The sequence below is a fragment of the Zalophus californianus genome, chromosome 13 (genome assembly GCF_009762305.2).
Source record: "Zalophus californianus isolate mZalCal1 chromosome 13, mZalCal1.pri.v2, whole genome shotgun sequence".
In the NCBI taxonomy this organism is placed as follows: domain Eukaryota; kingdom Metazoa; phylum Chordata; class Mammalia; order Carnivora; family Otariidae; genus Zalophus; species Zalophus californianus.
The window spans coordinates 54045914-54061862 of record NC_045607.1 but is presented as its reverse complement, the minus strand read 5'-3'; the positions used below and the strand labels follow the sequence as shown (position 1 = coordinate 54061862).

Sequence of the window (15949 nt, the reverse complement as noted above, 5' to 3'; positions counted from 1 at the left end):
AATAATAAAAAAAAATAAGAAGTCTAGAAAGGAAACATCGGAGAAAAGACTTGAGAGTGGTGTTAGAGAACATATATAATGAATACATACTAAAGGCTATAAAATACATTCACAAAGGTAATAATGCCGAGAGAGCAAAAGTGATCAATCTGAAGAGTGCCATACCTCCGTGTGGAATCTTAGGGTTCTCGGGGAGTCTTCCTGGATCAGTAAATGAGGCCCTCACTAAAGCAACCAGACAAAATACGGCAATGCCATAGAACACTTTGAAATAAATAAGAAAGTTAAGTAAATAAAATCTGTCATTTATTCTTCAAAACACTTTATCAAAAAGCATATTCAAAGTTTAAAAGCATGTTTTAATTAATGCCATCAGAATAAGTAATTTTCAAAACTAAAATGGAAAAATTAAATGATTAAATAAAATAATTAAATATTCACTTCACTCATCAAATACTACTGCCAAGAGGACTATCTCGTACATATTAACTTAAATATTATTTTGCATAATAACTGATAAACTTGTTATAAATCAGATTTTTTATTAACAGAGGTTCCCTGTCAATAATGGCATAAATGAATGGGCTCCCTTTTCATTACTACATGTACTATATTTGACAGAATCAAAGCAGCATTTTAAAACCCATTCTACAATTAAACTTTTCCATTACCTCTAACTGGCTATCTCCAAAATTACTTTGAGTTAGAGATATTCAATTGCTCCTTTTAATAAAGCTTAAGATATTGATGTAATGTGAAAATAAAGAATCTAGAAATTTTGAGTTTCTAAAAGAATAACTAGAAAAATAGCAGTAAGGAAAAACAGGTTCATTCATTATAATTCTACCTTTTAAAATGAATAAAAAAGATAGGCATTTGGCGGGGGAGGGGGGAGGCCCTGCACCAGTAAGAGGAAACTCAGTTTGAGTGCTAACTCCAGGAATGACTGCATGGTACTGGTCAGTTTTACCACTTGCATAACAGAGATATTTCCCACAGCCCTTGTGAGGCCAAAATGACATAACGTACAAGGAAACTCTAAATGCCACATACATGTAAAATATATCATTTCAATCTTATTCTTTTAATCATAAGCAAGCCATCACCAAATGAACGACAGCAGAAAATGATTATCCAGAAGTTCAAAGTGTTATCGTAATCAATGTCATAATTAGTAATTTTTGCATCATGAAAGTCTCATTTCTCAGTAATGTATATCATCTTCATTCTTAAAACTCCTTCCACATTTGAAATAAGTACATAATAGAAACATTAAAAATGCACACAGACACACACAAAATAGCACTACTGTGCCAGTTTCGGTTTAAACAAAACGACCTGTATATATTTTGCAGAGCTATGGAGATGCTACATTTACCCAACCCTGCAAAATCTATAAAAGCCAGTCTTTTTTAAAACTTCCCTAATTTAGTAAGTAACTTAATATTAATAGTGCCGATAATATTAAAAGAAAAGTTATCATAGTGATACTATACTACTATACTCCAAAAATATTCACAATGAGAAAACTAATTGTATAAAGAAATAAAGATCAGGAACTTACTTATTATTAATATGCCTGGAATATGTCCTTCTTCATAGTGAGGAAAGAGGACAATTTTGGGAATTAAAACAATATTGTATAACCAGACAAAGACAATCAAACCCATGCAGCACCAACCATGTGGGTCAACAACAAAGTGAATCCGGAGACCCATTCTGCAGTCCTACAACTGCGTGCCAACCCACAAGGAAAGACAGTCCTAAGGAGAGGTGACAAAGAAAAAAATTACTCACGTAGAAAAAATTATTTGACTGAAACAAAACTATATTACTGGCAACTATAAAATGACGCCGAGTTTTCTTTGGATATTTTTGACAAAATGAAACACATTGCAAAACAAAGAGAAGTTTCAAGATATTCAAACTTCATCAGAGGCTTCAAATCATTTAATTCCAATTTTTACTATGAATTGCTATCACAGAGGATAAATTAGCAATACCTTCTGAAGCTAAACACAAGTCTGTCCTTAACCCAGCAATTCCATGTGTAAACCCAAGAGAAATGACACATATCAAAAGATACATGCAAAATTTTTTAGTAGTTTTAATCATTAGACTAACTGATGGTCATACAAGTCAAAACAGTGGTCCGTCCTCTTGTGGTGGGAGGGGAACATAAGGGAAACTCTGAGGGGCTAGAATTGTTCTCCATCTTGACCTGGGTGGTGTTTCATGGGTATATACATGTGTAAAAATTCACTGTGCTGTACACTTAAGATCTGTTTGATTTTAATTTTAAACCACAATACAATGCCTAATCATTTTGGAAAATAAAAAGCGGAACATAATCACAAATTGCCAAAAATATTTAAATTCACAGAACAAAGCCCAACTAATCTTACTACTATCAATTCAAGAAGACTACTGTTTAAATGGAGTTTTTTCACTGAGTGTTAACAAAATGCTAATCGACCTTCCAGTGAGACACTTAAAGTTGATACTTCTATATTTATGGTACCAAAAAAGGTGATTTAAGATATATGCCTACCTTCGTAGATATAATTTATAAGGCTTAAACAGGAAATTATAAGGTCAAGGGGGCACCTTTTACATAAAATAAAATGGAATAATACAATAACAAACTAGGACAGTGTTTCTCAAACCTGTAAGCTAACCGGAATCAACTGAGGAGCTTTTTAAAAATGTTATTCTCAGGTCCCATTCCAGATCTACTGAATCATAATTCTTTATGGAATAACAGCTCAAAAACCAATAAAATGTTTTAAAATGTTCCCCAGGTTTCTCTGATAGAGCACACTGGTATCTAGAAACCACTGATCCAAAAGCTTCCCTAAGACTTCCATGTTAGGGCAATGAGTTGAATGCAGTTCAACAAATTTATTCACGGAGCCGCCATTAACACACCAGTTATTATAGATACAATGATGAATGAGATGTGGTCTTTGCTTAAAGTAACTAACAGTCTACTGGGGAAAAGAGTCAGAAAAATGGGTTTAATACAACTTGTTAAGTACCAGAGATGTGGACAAGATGTCACCAGAAGGAGGAGGATCAGGACTCGTTAAATCAGGGCAAGACTTCCTCTAGGTGGTGAAATCTGAGTTCAGCTTTAAAAGACAAGCAAAAGTTATCCAAGCAAAGAAAAGTGACAACAATACTGTAAACAGAAGGAAGAGCAGGAGGTATACAAGAGTAAAAATTGTAGGAGGTATTACAAATTGCCATCATAAGTCATGAAGCTCACAGTGGAGAGTGAGGGGTGAGAAAGACATTAAGATGCCACGTTAGAATGCTAAGACTTCATTCTTTGGCATTGGAAAGCTACTGATGCAAGAAGTTAACATAATGAGATTTATACTTTAAATAAAGTATTGAAGCTCTGGTGTCGAGGATAAAATTAAAGATCAGTTAAGCTAAGGAAAGACAAAAGCCAAAATTAGGTTTTAGAAGAGATCAACTGAGGAAACAGTTACAATCAACCAGTATGTTTTACTGACTGACTGGATATTAGGGGTTACAGAGGAAAGAGTCCAGAAGGACTCGGAGAGTTTCATCTTCTATCCCTCACTATCATCAGTTGGAGAGCCTCAGGGTGCGGTCCCTTAGAGGCCCTGCCAATGTTCTTTAAAGCTACAAAGCTACCGGAACAAAGAAAGAAAAAAAAAAGATTTAGGATTAGCTAATTTTAAAGTAATACCCTGATCCTATCATCCTTAGAACATGCAAATACTGGAGCAGCAGAAAAAAAAAAGACAAGAACTCAAACGCAACACCACCCAACTGTTTAAATCAGATATGGTCTAAATTAGTACTTATGTACGAATTTTAAAATAGGAATAGTGCCTAGGCCTTTAAAAAAGTAAAAGTTGAACTTCATTACCTTTTAATTAGAAAATTACAAGACCTATCAGTATCATTAAAGGGAGGAAAGTCACAGAGGATAAAGTATGCTATTTAATTTACTGGGTATCATTGTTTTAAAAACTAAAGGAGCTCAAATACAAATGATAAGCTGTCTACATAGCTAAAATGAGAAACATTAAAAAGAATGTTTTTTTTACAGTCTTGCCAACCATCAAGTGCCAAAAGAAATGACAGAAGGCTCTGTCTCTCAACATGTTCAATATTATTAACTCCATGTACCTTCTTTCTTGTAATGTTTCAGTTCCAGACAGGACTGAAAAACAGATTATGAATTCCAATCATCACAGAGAACAGAGTAATTTCATTACTTATTTCTAAATTTATTAATATTAGAAAAGCATTCAAACAAGCAGCAGAAGTATCACTCATTCATGTTTCTGAACTCTATTTGTATCCTCCTCTACCAGAGAATAACAAGTTCTTCTTCGGAGATTCCTCACAACTGAAGAATACTAGATACCGAAAAGCATAGTTAAGGGTGTCTGATTTTCCTGCATGTGAGCAGATATAGACAACAGGCTCTAAAACAAAAAGCATCCCCAAGGAAAAGCAAGCAAAGAATAGAAAAATAAAACAATGAGTAAATAAGATGTTGAATTGTTTTTTAAATACCTGGTGAGTGAAAATTGGTGCCACATAAGCTTTATGGCTAGACTGTAGAGAAGCAAACAGTAGTCCTCGAAGAGCTCCAAATCAGATTACAACCAGAAACACGTACCTGGTAGAGTGGTAGGGATCACTCCACTCAGTTAATATCTCCCAGGCGTGGCTTATGGCTGAACAGAAACTATTACACATCCTGAGCCACAACCAAACTGAACACAGCGCTGCTACTCGGTCCTAAGGGTGGCATTTGTAAAATACTTTCATTAGCCAGAGATTCTAACATGCTAATTTGTATATTAAAAGGTGAGTTCATAACTCAAACTTTGATGTAACTAGTGGACATACTGGTACTTCAACATTTTTTAAGATTGCTATCTGGTAACTCTACTTGAGTGCCGTGACTAACTTCATTAATGATGTAAATTACTACAGCACCAACTTTTTTTTTAAAGATATCATTCAACTCTTAATAAACTAGACTACATAAATATTTACAGTATCCAAACTATTCTAGGAGGAAACGACCTTTCCTTTCTTGCCATTTTAGGCCACTAAATTTTACCATGTATTTTCTTCAGGAAGAAAACTCGAATCACTATGAAAAGAAAGGGATGGAAAACTATTATAGGACCGAAAACTATACAATCAAAATGCAGCTTTTAGAAAATGATAAAAATTAGCCAAGATAATTTACAAGAAATCGAGCCAAATGTTCTCGCTAAACTTAATTTTATATGACTCTCCACCTCAGCCAGTAGTCTTACGAATGTTCCATGAATATGAAAAAAACATTCCCTCTCTCATTCCTCCTATCTGAAATGTCCCTACCATTTTGCTTACTCTATTTAAATTCAATTCACACTTCAAGGTCAATTTGAATCTCATTCTCCAGATGAAATTTTTCCTGCCACCTCAGTTCACGGTGATTTTCCTCTTCTAAATTCCAAATACAAAGCAAAACTAGTACAAGAAAATAGCAAGTGGTTTTATAACCTCAAAATGAGGAAGACCTTCACAAACAAGACCTTCACAAACAAGACCACATAAAGATTAAAATTTCTGAAGCCTAAAACATACCAAAAACAAAGGTAAAAGACAAAGTATCCCTTTTAAAAAACATTACAACATCTGACTGGTAAGAGGCATACAAAAGAAATACACAGAGAAGCAATTCAGAAAGAAAAAAAATTTAATGGCTAATCATTACTGATTAGGAAAATGTGAAATAACTAGGTATGTTTTTTCATCCTTTGTACTCACAAAATTTTGGAAAGATTACCCAGTGATGAGAGAGCACAGAGAAAAAGATACTCCCACCCATTACTGCGATGCATGTACACTGATACAATCATCTTTAGATGGCAATGTAGCAGTAGCTATTAAAAAGTCAAACTCTCTGACCCTTTGACAAACTATTTGACCCAGCAGTTTTACCTCTAGTAAGAGCTACCAAAGTACTCATTAGAGTGTGGAGGTACATGTACATTCAAGGTGTTCCACACAGTGCTTTTTGTAATCATAAAAATTGGGCACAACATCAGTGCTCATGAAGAGGGAGAGGAATGACCAAACAAATTATAAGACATCCAAGGTGTAGAGTTATTTCCAAGCTACTGCAATTAGAAAGAAATAAAGAAAGAAAGAAAGAAAGAGAGAGAGAGAGAAAGAGAAAGGAGGTAGATCTAAATCTGCATAGGGCTACCCACACGTAGTGTTGAATGAAAGAAAGGAGGTTATGAGAAAAAGCTTAACAGTGGTTTCCTGGAGAGGAGGATAATGAGAGACTAGGAAAAGGTATAAGGGAACATTCTGGTTCCCTCATAAAGATCTCTATCTTGATAGGAATTTGAGACACAGGTTGTGAATTTGTCGAAAGTCGGCAAATGTACACTTAAGAACGGTGCATTTCATGGTATGTAAATATACCTTTTAAAAAACCCTATAAACCAACAGTGAACTCTAGCTAATGATATGTAGGCTGAAGTATCAGGGAGGGGGCGGAAGGAGGAAATGTACTAACGTCTGCAATTTACTATGAAACGGATCCAAAAAAAATAAAGTGGATTGAAGGATGGACAGAGAGATGGTTGAGCATGTCATGAAGTTTAATAAAATATTAGTTGTAGAATCTAGGTGATAGGTATTCAGATGTTACACCATAACATTTTTTTAACTCTTCTGTTTAAAATTTTCATAATTAAATGTTGCAGGGGGAAGCAAATTACAGAAAAGTTTGTATAACATGCTTTTTTTTATTAAAAAAACATGTATTAGTAATTTCTATATATGTACAGGGAAAAAAAGTATAGAAGAAAACATACCCATCAAACTGTTAACATGACTGGTTATCACTGGGCTGAGGAAGGATAGAGCAGTGCAAAGAAAGCTTTCACATCTCACGTATGGATTATGTGTTCTTCTAAGTTTATTAATAAACATACGTACTTCTAAATTCTTTTCAACCAACTGAAAAATAAAGATTGCCTAGGGGTTCTGATTAGACACTACAACCTTGTACACAAGATGTTTAATTTAAGCTCTCTTTATCGCTATATTTATTACCCTAATATTAAGTGCATTTAAAATTAGTATTTTTTAAAATGCAGTGTAGAAGCATCAGCTGTAAAGCCACATCAGATCTGTGTTCCTGAAATCTGTATTACTTACAGATTATTTTTCTCTATGGAAAAAGACATTTCTTATTTAAGAAATGTCTAGTTAAAATTTAATATGAAAAATTTTAAATAAACATAATGTAACTACAATTATCTTTTTTTGCAAATGGATAACAGTTAAATGCATCTAAAAATAAGACTTTAAGGATCCTATGCCACATAATACAGAAACATATTCCCATGTAAAATTAAATGTAGACTTACCACTTGCAAATTCACCAAGATGTGTTGTAATTTTTCTGGTGCTTGCATTTAGAGGTTTTATCTTGATTCATTCCTTTTTTAGTTACATCCCAACAAATGGATCTCTCCTCAATAACAGTTCTCCATGAGAATCTATTAATGGTTTAACAAATAATGATCTCTTACAAAGATAAAAATTGTAAGCCACTAAATATTCTGTGAAAATGTCAATTACAAAAGTTTTAAATTCAAAAATAAGATGATCCAACTCCACCTGATTTTGTGTTTTCATATCCTACCACATCCCCCCAAAATCTGCATTTGATTACCATTATACAGGAAAGTTCTCTCTTTTGAAACCACCCAGTTCCCATAAAATCAAATTAGTATTGTATGTCCAACATTTGGGCTTCATCAAACTTCCTGACCACAAATCACAAAATGACAACAGATTCTGAGATGACTGATGGGACAAAATGCAATGTAATGTCTATCAAGATGTGAGGCTGGAACTGTCCCATCACAGTTGATAAACATAAACTAAAGAGCTTAAAATAGAAGCAAGTTTTAGTTTAAAATATTTTAAGGAAAAAAGCTATCCTCCTGTAATGAACCATTAAGAGAATCAACCATAAAAGTTAGTTTCTACAGTCCAAGCTTAAACAATAATAAAGAGTTCCAGATAACATATACACTGATTATGTATTTTATTAATTCACTTAGCATCTATTGACTATATGCTATGCTTTTGCACAGGATACAGATAAAAAAGAGATGAGCCCCGTCCTCAGTGAAGACAGATTAGTAAACAGACCAGATCAATACCTTTGTAAGACAAGGTGAGATAGAGGGCAAGACGGCAGGAATGCATCTCATATAGGAAGGGTATTGGCTCATGGAACTTTTTTCAGTTATGGGAATATTTACGTGCATACTAGGTTGTAGTACAAAAGGTATTTCCTATGGTGAGTTGCCATCAGGAAAAGGTTTCTGGAGAGAGTGAAACCTGTGAGTTAGCTAGTCAACGAATGAGCCTCTTCTGAACAAGGGAGCGAAATATGCAAAAGTATAGAAGCAGGCAGAGAAAACCCTAAGCAAACTGAAATTACTAGTCATTGCATATGGAAGAATGGGATAAAACATGTTTAACCTTTTGAATACACCCACCTCTAAGAAATATACTTCGTAACATTACCAAGTACATACAGAAATATATGATATGAGAATGTTCTATACTCACTAAATGAAATACATCATTGAAAAAGTTTAATGAAATATTTGCCCTTACTACATGTGATGTACTCTGATACTGTTATTCTATTTTATCCTAGTTCATTTTAATAAAAATAGATGTTGGTCACAGCCCACTAAAGGGATTCCATGACCCACAACAAAAAGAGTAATCTAAGAGGGAAAAACACTGTTAAACTATGCTAATGAGTTTGGACTTTGCACTGAACACAGTGGAAAACCACTGCAGGATTTTAGGCGGAAGGATGCCATGATGAAGTTCACATTTTGGAAAGAACAGCAACACCATGAAGGATGGACCTGGGTGGATGGATAACGCTCCAAGACGGACTACACAAAACAAGCTAGGCTTACTGGTTAGCCAGGTGAGAAATGAGGGCATGTGGGAAGACCAAACAGTAGTGACTTGTAAGGGGAGTGTGGGGGAACAGGGGTAAAGAAGAAATACTTAGGACAGAAGACATGCTGGAAAGGGGCAGATTAAGAATTTAGTGAGGAAAACTGACAGGACTTGGTGATCAATTGGAAGCAAAGGGCAGACTGCAGGTTTCTGGCTTAGGGACTACGTGAAGGGTGGTACCATTCTCCGAGACAGGAAATGAAGGACAAGTTACGAGTTTCTTAAGCATACTGTTCACCACAGCAAAAGGAAAGTATTACATACTAAGGATGTGAGAAATGTATCAAAATCCTTAGCATTACATTTTCATTCCCCTTATACACTTCTTTAATTGGATTTTCTCCCAGCGTCAATTTTTCTATGGCCCTGATTGTTGGACTGTCAAATGTGATGTGTTTCTACTCTAACTTTCTAAGCTAATTTACAGTGCTTTCCTTGCCTGCACCTTTGATTTCTTAGGGACAAAATATGGAATGACAAAGTACAGGAGCTGCTACTCTAATAGCAAATGAATGAATTCATCTTCTTCTTCTAGAAAAAAATCACAAGCAGAATTAAATGCAGTACAACAAAATGTCTGAGACAGCCAAAGTCAATAACCTGCTATGGCGATGTCTCCAGGGTGGCTTCCTGATGTCTCAGCAAAACAGTACTTCCTGTCAGTATTATTAGGTAATAGCCCAAGTCAAACGTCTATGAGTCAAACCCCGGTCACTCACTGGCTTGGACTCAAGGAAAACTCCTACTTTACATTTTCAGTTATTAGAGCTACACTGAAGCATAGCATTTACAACGGGATGCCCATTTTATCAAATTCAGCAGCATCACCGACATCATGGAATCAAATCTCACCTATGAGGTACAGAAACAATGCTAGGCTTAAAACTCCATGTAAATTTGGGATAACGAAGAATATCCAAAGTTTTGTAACTATAAAAGGTCATAAGACCATTAAATATTTTTAACATTGTTATGTCTGAGAGAATATAATCAACAATTCACAGGGCAAACCAAAAAAAAAAAAAAAAAAATTCCACAAAGTTCCCAAAACAGTTAATATATGGATATATAAAATTTAAACTTCTAATTGCACCTTAAAATGAAGTTATAATTATATACTTTTAAACATATTTAAACTTCTGACGTTATCTACTCTGAAAATTGGCCAATATAAATAATTCTACCTCAGATACCAAGCTACCGGGGCACCTGGGTAGCTCAGATGATTAGGCAGCTGACTCTTGATTTCGGCTCAGGTCATGATCTCAGGCTCCTGGGATAGGCCATGAATCACGCTCCACACTCTCTTTGCCCCTCCCCTTGCTCCTGCTCTCTCTCTCTCTCTCTAAAATAAATAAATCATTTAAGTATATATATATATAAATTTAAAAAGATTAAAAATATATCAGGCTGTAGCTGTCTCTAATAATTAGCCAAGGGGGTAGTTCAATTTTTAAAGTATCACATAGGTATTCAGTTTATTTCAACAGAGTAGGAAATTAATCTTGTGGGGATATGAAAAAAAGAGAGCCACATTCAAATTATGACACAGCCTCCAAGCTGCCGTTTCTTTTCAAGCTTCCGTTTAGCCATCTGTAAAATGGTGATAAAAATAACTCCTGGAATTGTTGTCATGCTTAAATGAGAAACTGCCTGACAAATGAAAAGCAACTCCCAAAATAGTAACTTTAAAGGGGAGTGGGGGATAGGAGAGGAAGAGAGACAAAGGTAAATTTTACATCTAATCCTGCAAACTCCAGAATCAAACAGTGTTTCTGGGTCCCTATCTTTAAAGTCGTGATACAATTTAACCACACCCCAGCTCTACTTCCTCTAACACTAAAGTCTGAGAACACTTGTCAGGGATGAGAAACCTCCCACAGCCCAGCCTTTCAGCTGCTATCATACTATGAGCACAGAGGGAAGTTTTATTTGCACGTGTTGGCATGGGGTCTCTTCAAGCAGAAAACTGAAAATAGAGATTTGATCTAAAATAGACGGACTGAACTAAAACCTGTAAACCAAAATCTTTCAAGGAAAAGCAGAAGGGCTGGTAAGTTAAGGACTAAAACACGGTTGCGAGCAAATCAGGACCTGATTGCAGAAGCTAATGAAAAATACACAATGAAAGTAGGGAATTTTGACTCAATGCTGAGTTCTCCAGGAAGACTTCGTGAAAATGTGGGTGGGCAAAGTGTCAAAGCAGAACATACTTGCACCATCAATGGTTTCAAGAACCCACTTCTAGAACAAGCCTTTAAATCACTACATCCAAAAAAAAAAAAAAAAAAACTCTACATTCTAGGCAAAACTGAACATAAGACATTGCTCCTCTGTGTACCTGCTTCATGAGTGAAAAATAAATGTAAATTAATACCTCTATTAAAAATATTGCACTGCAGTGACACACTTCATCGGAATTCCCTAACAGAAAATAAAAATAGCTTGGAAGGTGTGGGATGATATGAATTAAAGGTACCAAATACTGCTTCAGTCAGTATAAAATGTCTACGTTGGAATCTTCACTGAGGAAGGCAGGGATGTTGTGGGAGAGAGTCAGGAAAGGCAAGAACTAAAGTTGAATGTAGAGTAGGGACAGAAGGCAACAGATAACCTTTGCTTCAAACACAGCACAAGGAAAAACCTTCAGATAAAGTAAAAGCCAGAAATGAAGAGGCTCTGGCGTTTCCTGGACACGAACCTGACACGTTCTTCCAAGGGGAAAGGGAAACTAGCTACCTACCTCTAGTACCCACTTCCACCAAAACAAATTGAAAAAAAAAAAAAAAAGAGAGAGAATACTAAATCAGATTTCCTTCACACCAGGCTTTACCAAAGCAGGCACAGTTTAAGAACAATAATACTGAAAGAAATCATTACTCCGTCTTGCTTGAAGCTGAAAATCCTACAGGAGGTAAAGTTATTCATTCCATAATTATGGATAAAAGGCTTAAAATCAGAAGGCTGGCTGAGATCACACCCGAGCACGTTAAAGTTGGAACTAACATAAAACTAATCAGCGAGTGGCAAAATACTCATTTTTACCCAACATGCCCTTTTGTGGAAGCATCAACAGTAGGTGAAGAGAGCAGATGCCCAGTCAGCTTCTTAAATGGGATGAGGTAAATCTACCTCCGAGGTAAAGCACAGGGCAAGAGGAGGCCTCAAGGCAGAAGAAAACCTTTGAAGAGGTCACGTCTTTTCCCTAGGGTACATCAAAAGAGGGAAGTAAGTAAATAAACCACTATCACCCTAAGATATTTCCGGCGAGGTAGCTACCGATGAGAGCAGTGCTACTTCACACCTGTGAATAACTAGGTTTATTTAATTTACCAATGATTCTTTTTTTTATTATGTTAATAACCATACATTACATAAATTTACCAATGATTCATAACGAAAAAAAGCCACTATGCTGACAATAAAGAGGGTTTTTTCCATTTATTCTTGCCTCTTACCTGTATTTTTCACTGATACAAAATAGTTCAAACATTTTTCAGCTTTAATAAGAGCTATAAGTGCACTGATTATTCTACTAGATGTTAAAATGCCATTTATATTTAGTGCACTTGAAAAACTGAATCTGAGACCTAATGTTTTACTAAAGCAATATAAAATTCCTTCATGCCTTAATATAAAAGTAAAACTCAGCTTTAGGAAAAACTCCCTGGTAATAAAGGTAGATTTTCTTCTGCCTTCCCTGTTATACCTGTTAATACTGATACTACCATTATGTAGCCTTCTACGCTGAAAAAGATTGCATTGACTCACACTCAATTACAATCCCAGAAAAAAACCTCCACGGAGACAATACTAGACTTCTCAATTAGTTTCTTCACTAATACAGGGCATGATTTTATCCATGCACTTTTCCACAGGTTCTGAATCAGTCCCTATGGATTAAAGAAATCAGGCAGTGGGCAAATAAGTAAAAATGTCATGATTCACACTGATCACTCCTTCTTTAGAATCTACCTGTTAAGCTGATGGTTACAATGTGTGCATTTACCTACATTTGTATTAAATAAAACACCCCAGAGATAGGTAGGCAGTGTGACACCGTTACCATCATTTTGTTTAAAATATGCTCTATTTCTTTTATTCCAACTACAGCTTCTAAAGTATTTTACATTTAACAGAAATCACCACGGTTTGAAGGGACCTAATTACGATCCCATCGGTTTACATCCAAAGTGAGGAATTCAAATTGAGGAATTCTACACCAAAACTATTCCAAAAGTATAGAAATATACATTTTTTGTTATATTTTGATATAATTTTCCTAATACTTCTTCAGGTATATGTTTAAAATGTACTCTTAACATGTTAAAGGGTTTTAAATTAGTTACAAACGTAGCACATGCCAAATACGTATGGAAAAGCTAAGATGAGCCTTAAAGAAATTAGCCTAACTCCTTGGTTGTATAGATGAGAACACAGGGTGGATCACTGACCTATCCATGACCCTACAGCTAGACTGTGACAGCAGTGGGTCTAGAATCTAGTTTTTCTTTCCACTACACTATATCTCATTTGGTTCTTTCTTTCCAATTGATTTCTCACCTCATCTCTTCCTCAAAAATCTTTTTGCCATTAAGAGGTTGAACAACTAAAGCAACATAAAACACCGCTCTGGATTTTATCTGTAAAATAAGTAAAATCTAAAGAAATGGGAGGATTTAACAAGACATTGCACAAAAAGCCAAGGAAGACACATACCAAGCAGTCATCAAGTAATAACTATTACTGTTCGTCATTATTATTATTTTTACAAGGAAGGTAGTGAAATTTTTTTTTTAAGGATACATACATATTAGCATCCTAGGCTGAGGATCCATCTGACACATCACCTTTTTTAACGTATACTTCATTATCCCTAGTAGTCTTTTAGGCTGTAACTTTACACTATGATTTATGACCCACCCACAATGACCTTAATTTTTTTTTCCTCTTGTACTTTTATGGACTGCTATAACTGCAATATTTTCAAGTAATAACCGGTCAGGTTCGCTCGGCCCTAGAGATACAGACATCCTCCACTGACTCACAAGGGATTTTAAAATGTGACCCAAATATAGCTTGAGAAACCACAACTTTTAAATGGACTCTCCACTTAAAATCCAGCAACCTATTTATTATAGTAAATGGTAACAAGTGCAAACTGCTGCCATCCATAAGCCATTTTCTCAGAATCACTCCTGGATCTGGGAGGAGGGAGGCAGAAGGTCAATAAGGGAGCAAACTCTTTCTGCTCCTGCTAGTCCTCTGCAGCCTCGCGCCGGTGATCTGGAAATGAATGAAAGGCTGCGATAACAGAGATAAACCCGGGATCCGTGCAGAGAGGAAAACTGTGGTTCACAGGCGAGAAACTCGGGGCACAGATTTAATAAATTAAAAAGCAAAAGCAAAAAAAAACCCACCCCAAATCACCTCGGCTAGAGCAGGAACCCACCCCCACCCCCAGTTCTGGAAGGGGGAGCCGCTCTGAGACCCGCCGGGCCCCGGGCGAGCCGGGTTCGGAGCGGGGGCGGGGGGGATGGAGTGGGGGGCGCAGGTGCCTGGGGCAGGTGCGGGGAAGGGCAGGGCGCGGGGCGGCAGCGCAGCCAGGTGAGGGCGGCGGGAGGCGGGCGGCGGCGGCGGGGGCCCGGCGGGGCGGGGGCCGGAGGGGGGGTGGGGGCGGCCGCGTCGGCCCCGCGCCTGCACACACTCACCGGCGCCAGCAGGCTCGCCTCTCGCCGCCGCTGCTGCTCTCGCGGCCGCCAGCCGCTCTTCCCCCTCCTCCTCCTCCTCCTCCGGCGCCGGCGCCGCCGTCGCCCAGGCCGGGCCGCGCTCCCCTTCCGCTTCCGGGAGCCGGAGCGCCGGGGCCGGTGGGGTGGGTGTGCGCCCGCCCGCGCGCTGGAGCCACCGGCCGCCGCCGTCTCCGCTCCGCTCCCGGGAGCCGCGATGGGAGCCGCCGAGGGCCGAAAGAGCAGAAATCGCGCCGCGGGCGGGAGGAGATGCGCCGCGGCCCGAGGCCGTGTGCGGCGCGGGCCCGCCATCACCGGAACACTCGTACCTGACGCACCTCGGCGCCTCCGCCCTCCCCCGCTGCCACCTTCCCAGCTGTGCCCGGGCCGTCCTTCTCTTTGTCCCCACACCCTCACCGTCCCCCTCTCTGGGGGACTTCAGAAGGGCCTTCCCGTAAGGACTGCAAGTGTCCCTCTTCCTTCAGGGATAATGGCCAACAGGCCTCTGTCTTCCGCTAACGCGTTCTGGACGTCCCCCGGTACCTTGTTTCAAAGTGCGCCCGCAGCATCTGCATCCTCTGGGAACGTGTTAGAAATGCACCACCTCAGATCTGCTGAATCAGTATCTGCATTTTAACAAGATCTCCAGGTGATGCCTACATAGGCACCTCAAATATTGAAAGGCACTGGGTTCTAGTGCGTGGTCTTGCCTCTTCAGACCTTCTGTGCAACAAGAACCAGAGTTGCCCCGGCCATCTGAGATGTTCCCTAGTCCCGTGGGCAACCTCAGTGCATACCCAAACAAGCTTTACTCCGTATTTAAGGAGGCAACCAAAAGTTGTCAGCTTTCCCATCCCTGCAACCTAGGAAAAATAAGTTGACTCAACTTATTGAGTCAACATTGTAAACAATCCACCTCCCTAAGTTGGTATCTTATCAAACAGCAGAGACATAACTAAAACCTCCCCTCTCTTCCCTCACCTAAGCTGAACAGTACTTTGGATACGGTACTACAGTGTTTGTAGTAATGTAGGGCTAAATCTTGGTGCCTGTATGCCACAGGAGGAGATAATGTGTGGATGGAAGAATATTACTTGATGCATAAAATTTGAACTTACAGGATGGCATTGAAAGCCCTTCACAAACTTGTCTCTACTTAC

At 38.0% G+C, this 15949-nt stretch overlaps 1 protein-coding gene across 9 annotated transcripts in view; it reads right to left on the bottom strand.

Moving 5' to 3' along the window:
• Window positions 1–15546, bottom strand: part of ZDHHC21 (zinc finger DHHC-type palmitoyltransferase 21) — a 60973-nt gene extending 45427 nt beyond the window's left edge. Inside the window, exons 1-6 of one of the 9 annotated variants that reach the window (XM_027615380.2) lie at window positions 14775–14897; window positions 13627–14349; window positions 12109–12268; window positions 7434–7565; window positions 1565–1763; window positions 166–264 (exon numbers count right to left, since the gene is read on the bottom strand). In XM_027615380.2, coding sequence (XP_027471181.2) covers window positions 166–264; window positions 1565–1718 — 253 coding nt within the window. In that variant the 5' untranslated portion in view covers window positions 1719–1763; window positions 7434–7565; window positions 12109–12268; window positions 13627–14349; window positions 14775–14897. Of the gene's footprint in view, window positions 1–165; window positions 265–1564; window positions 1764–7433; window positions 7566–10247; window positions 11316–12108; window positions 12269–13626; window positions 14350–14774; window positions 14898–15332 lie in introns of those variants that run through there. The other 8 variants (XM_027615381.2, XM_027615382.2, XM_027615379.2 and 5 more) reach the window with 8 other exon arrangements.
• Between the last annotated feature and the right edge of the window lie 403 nt (window positions 15547–15949).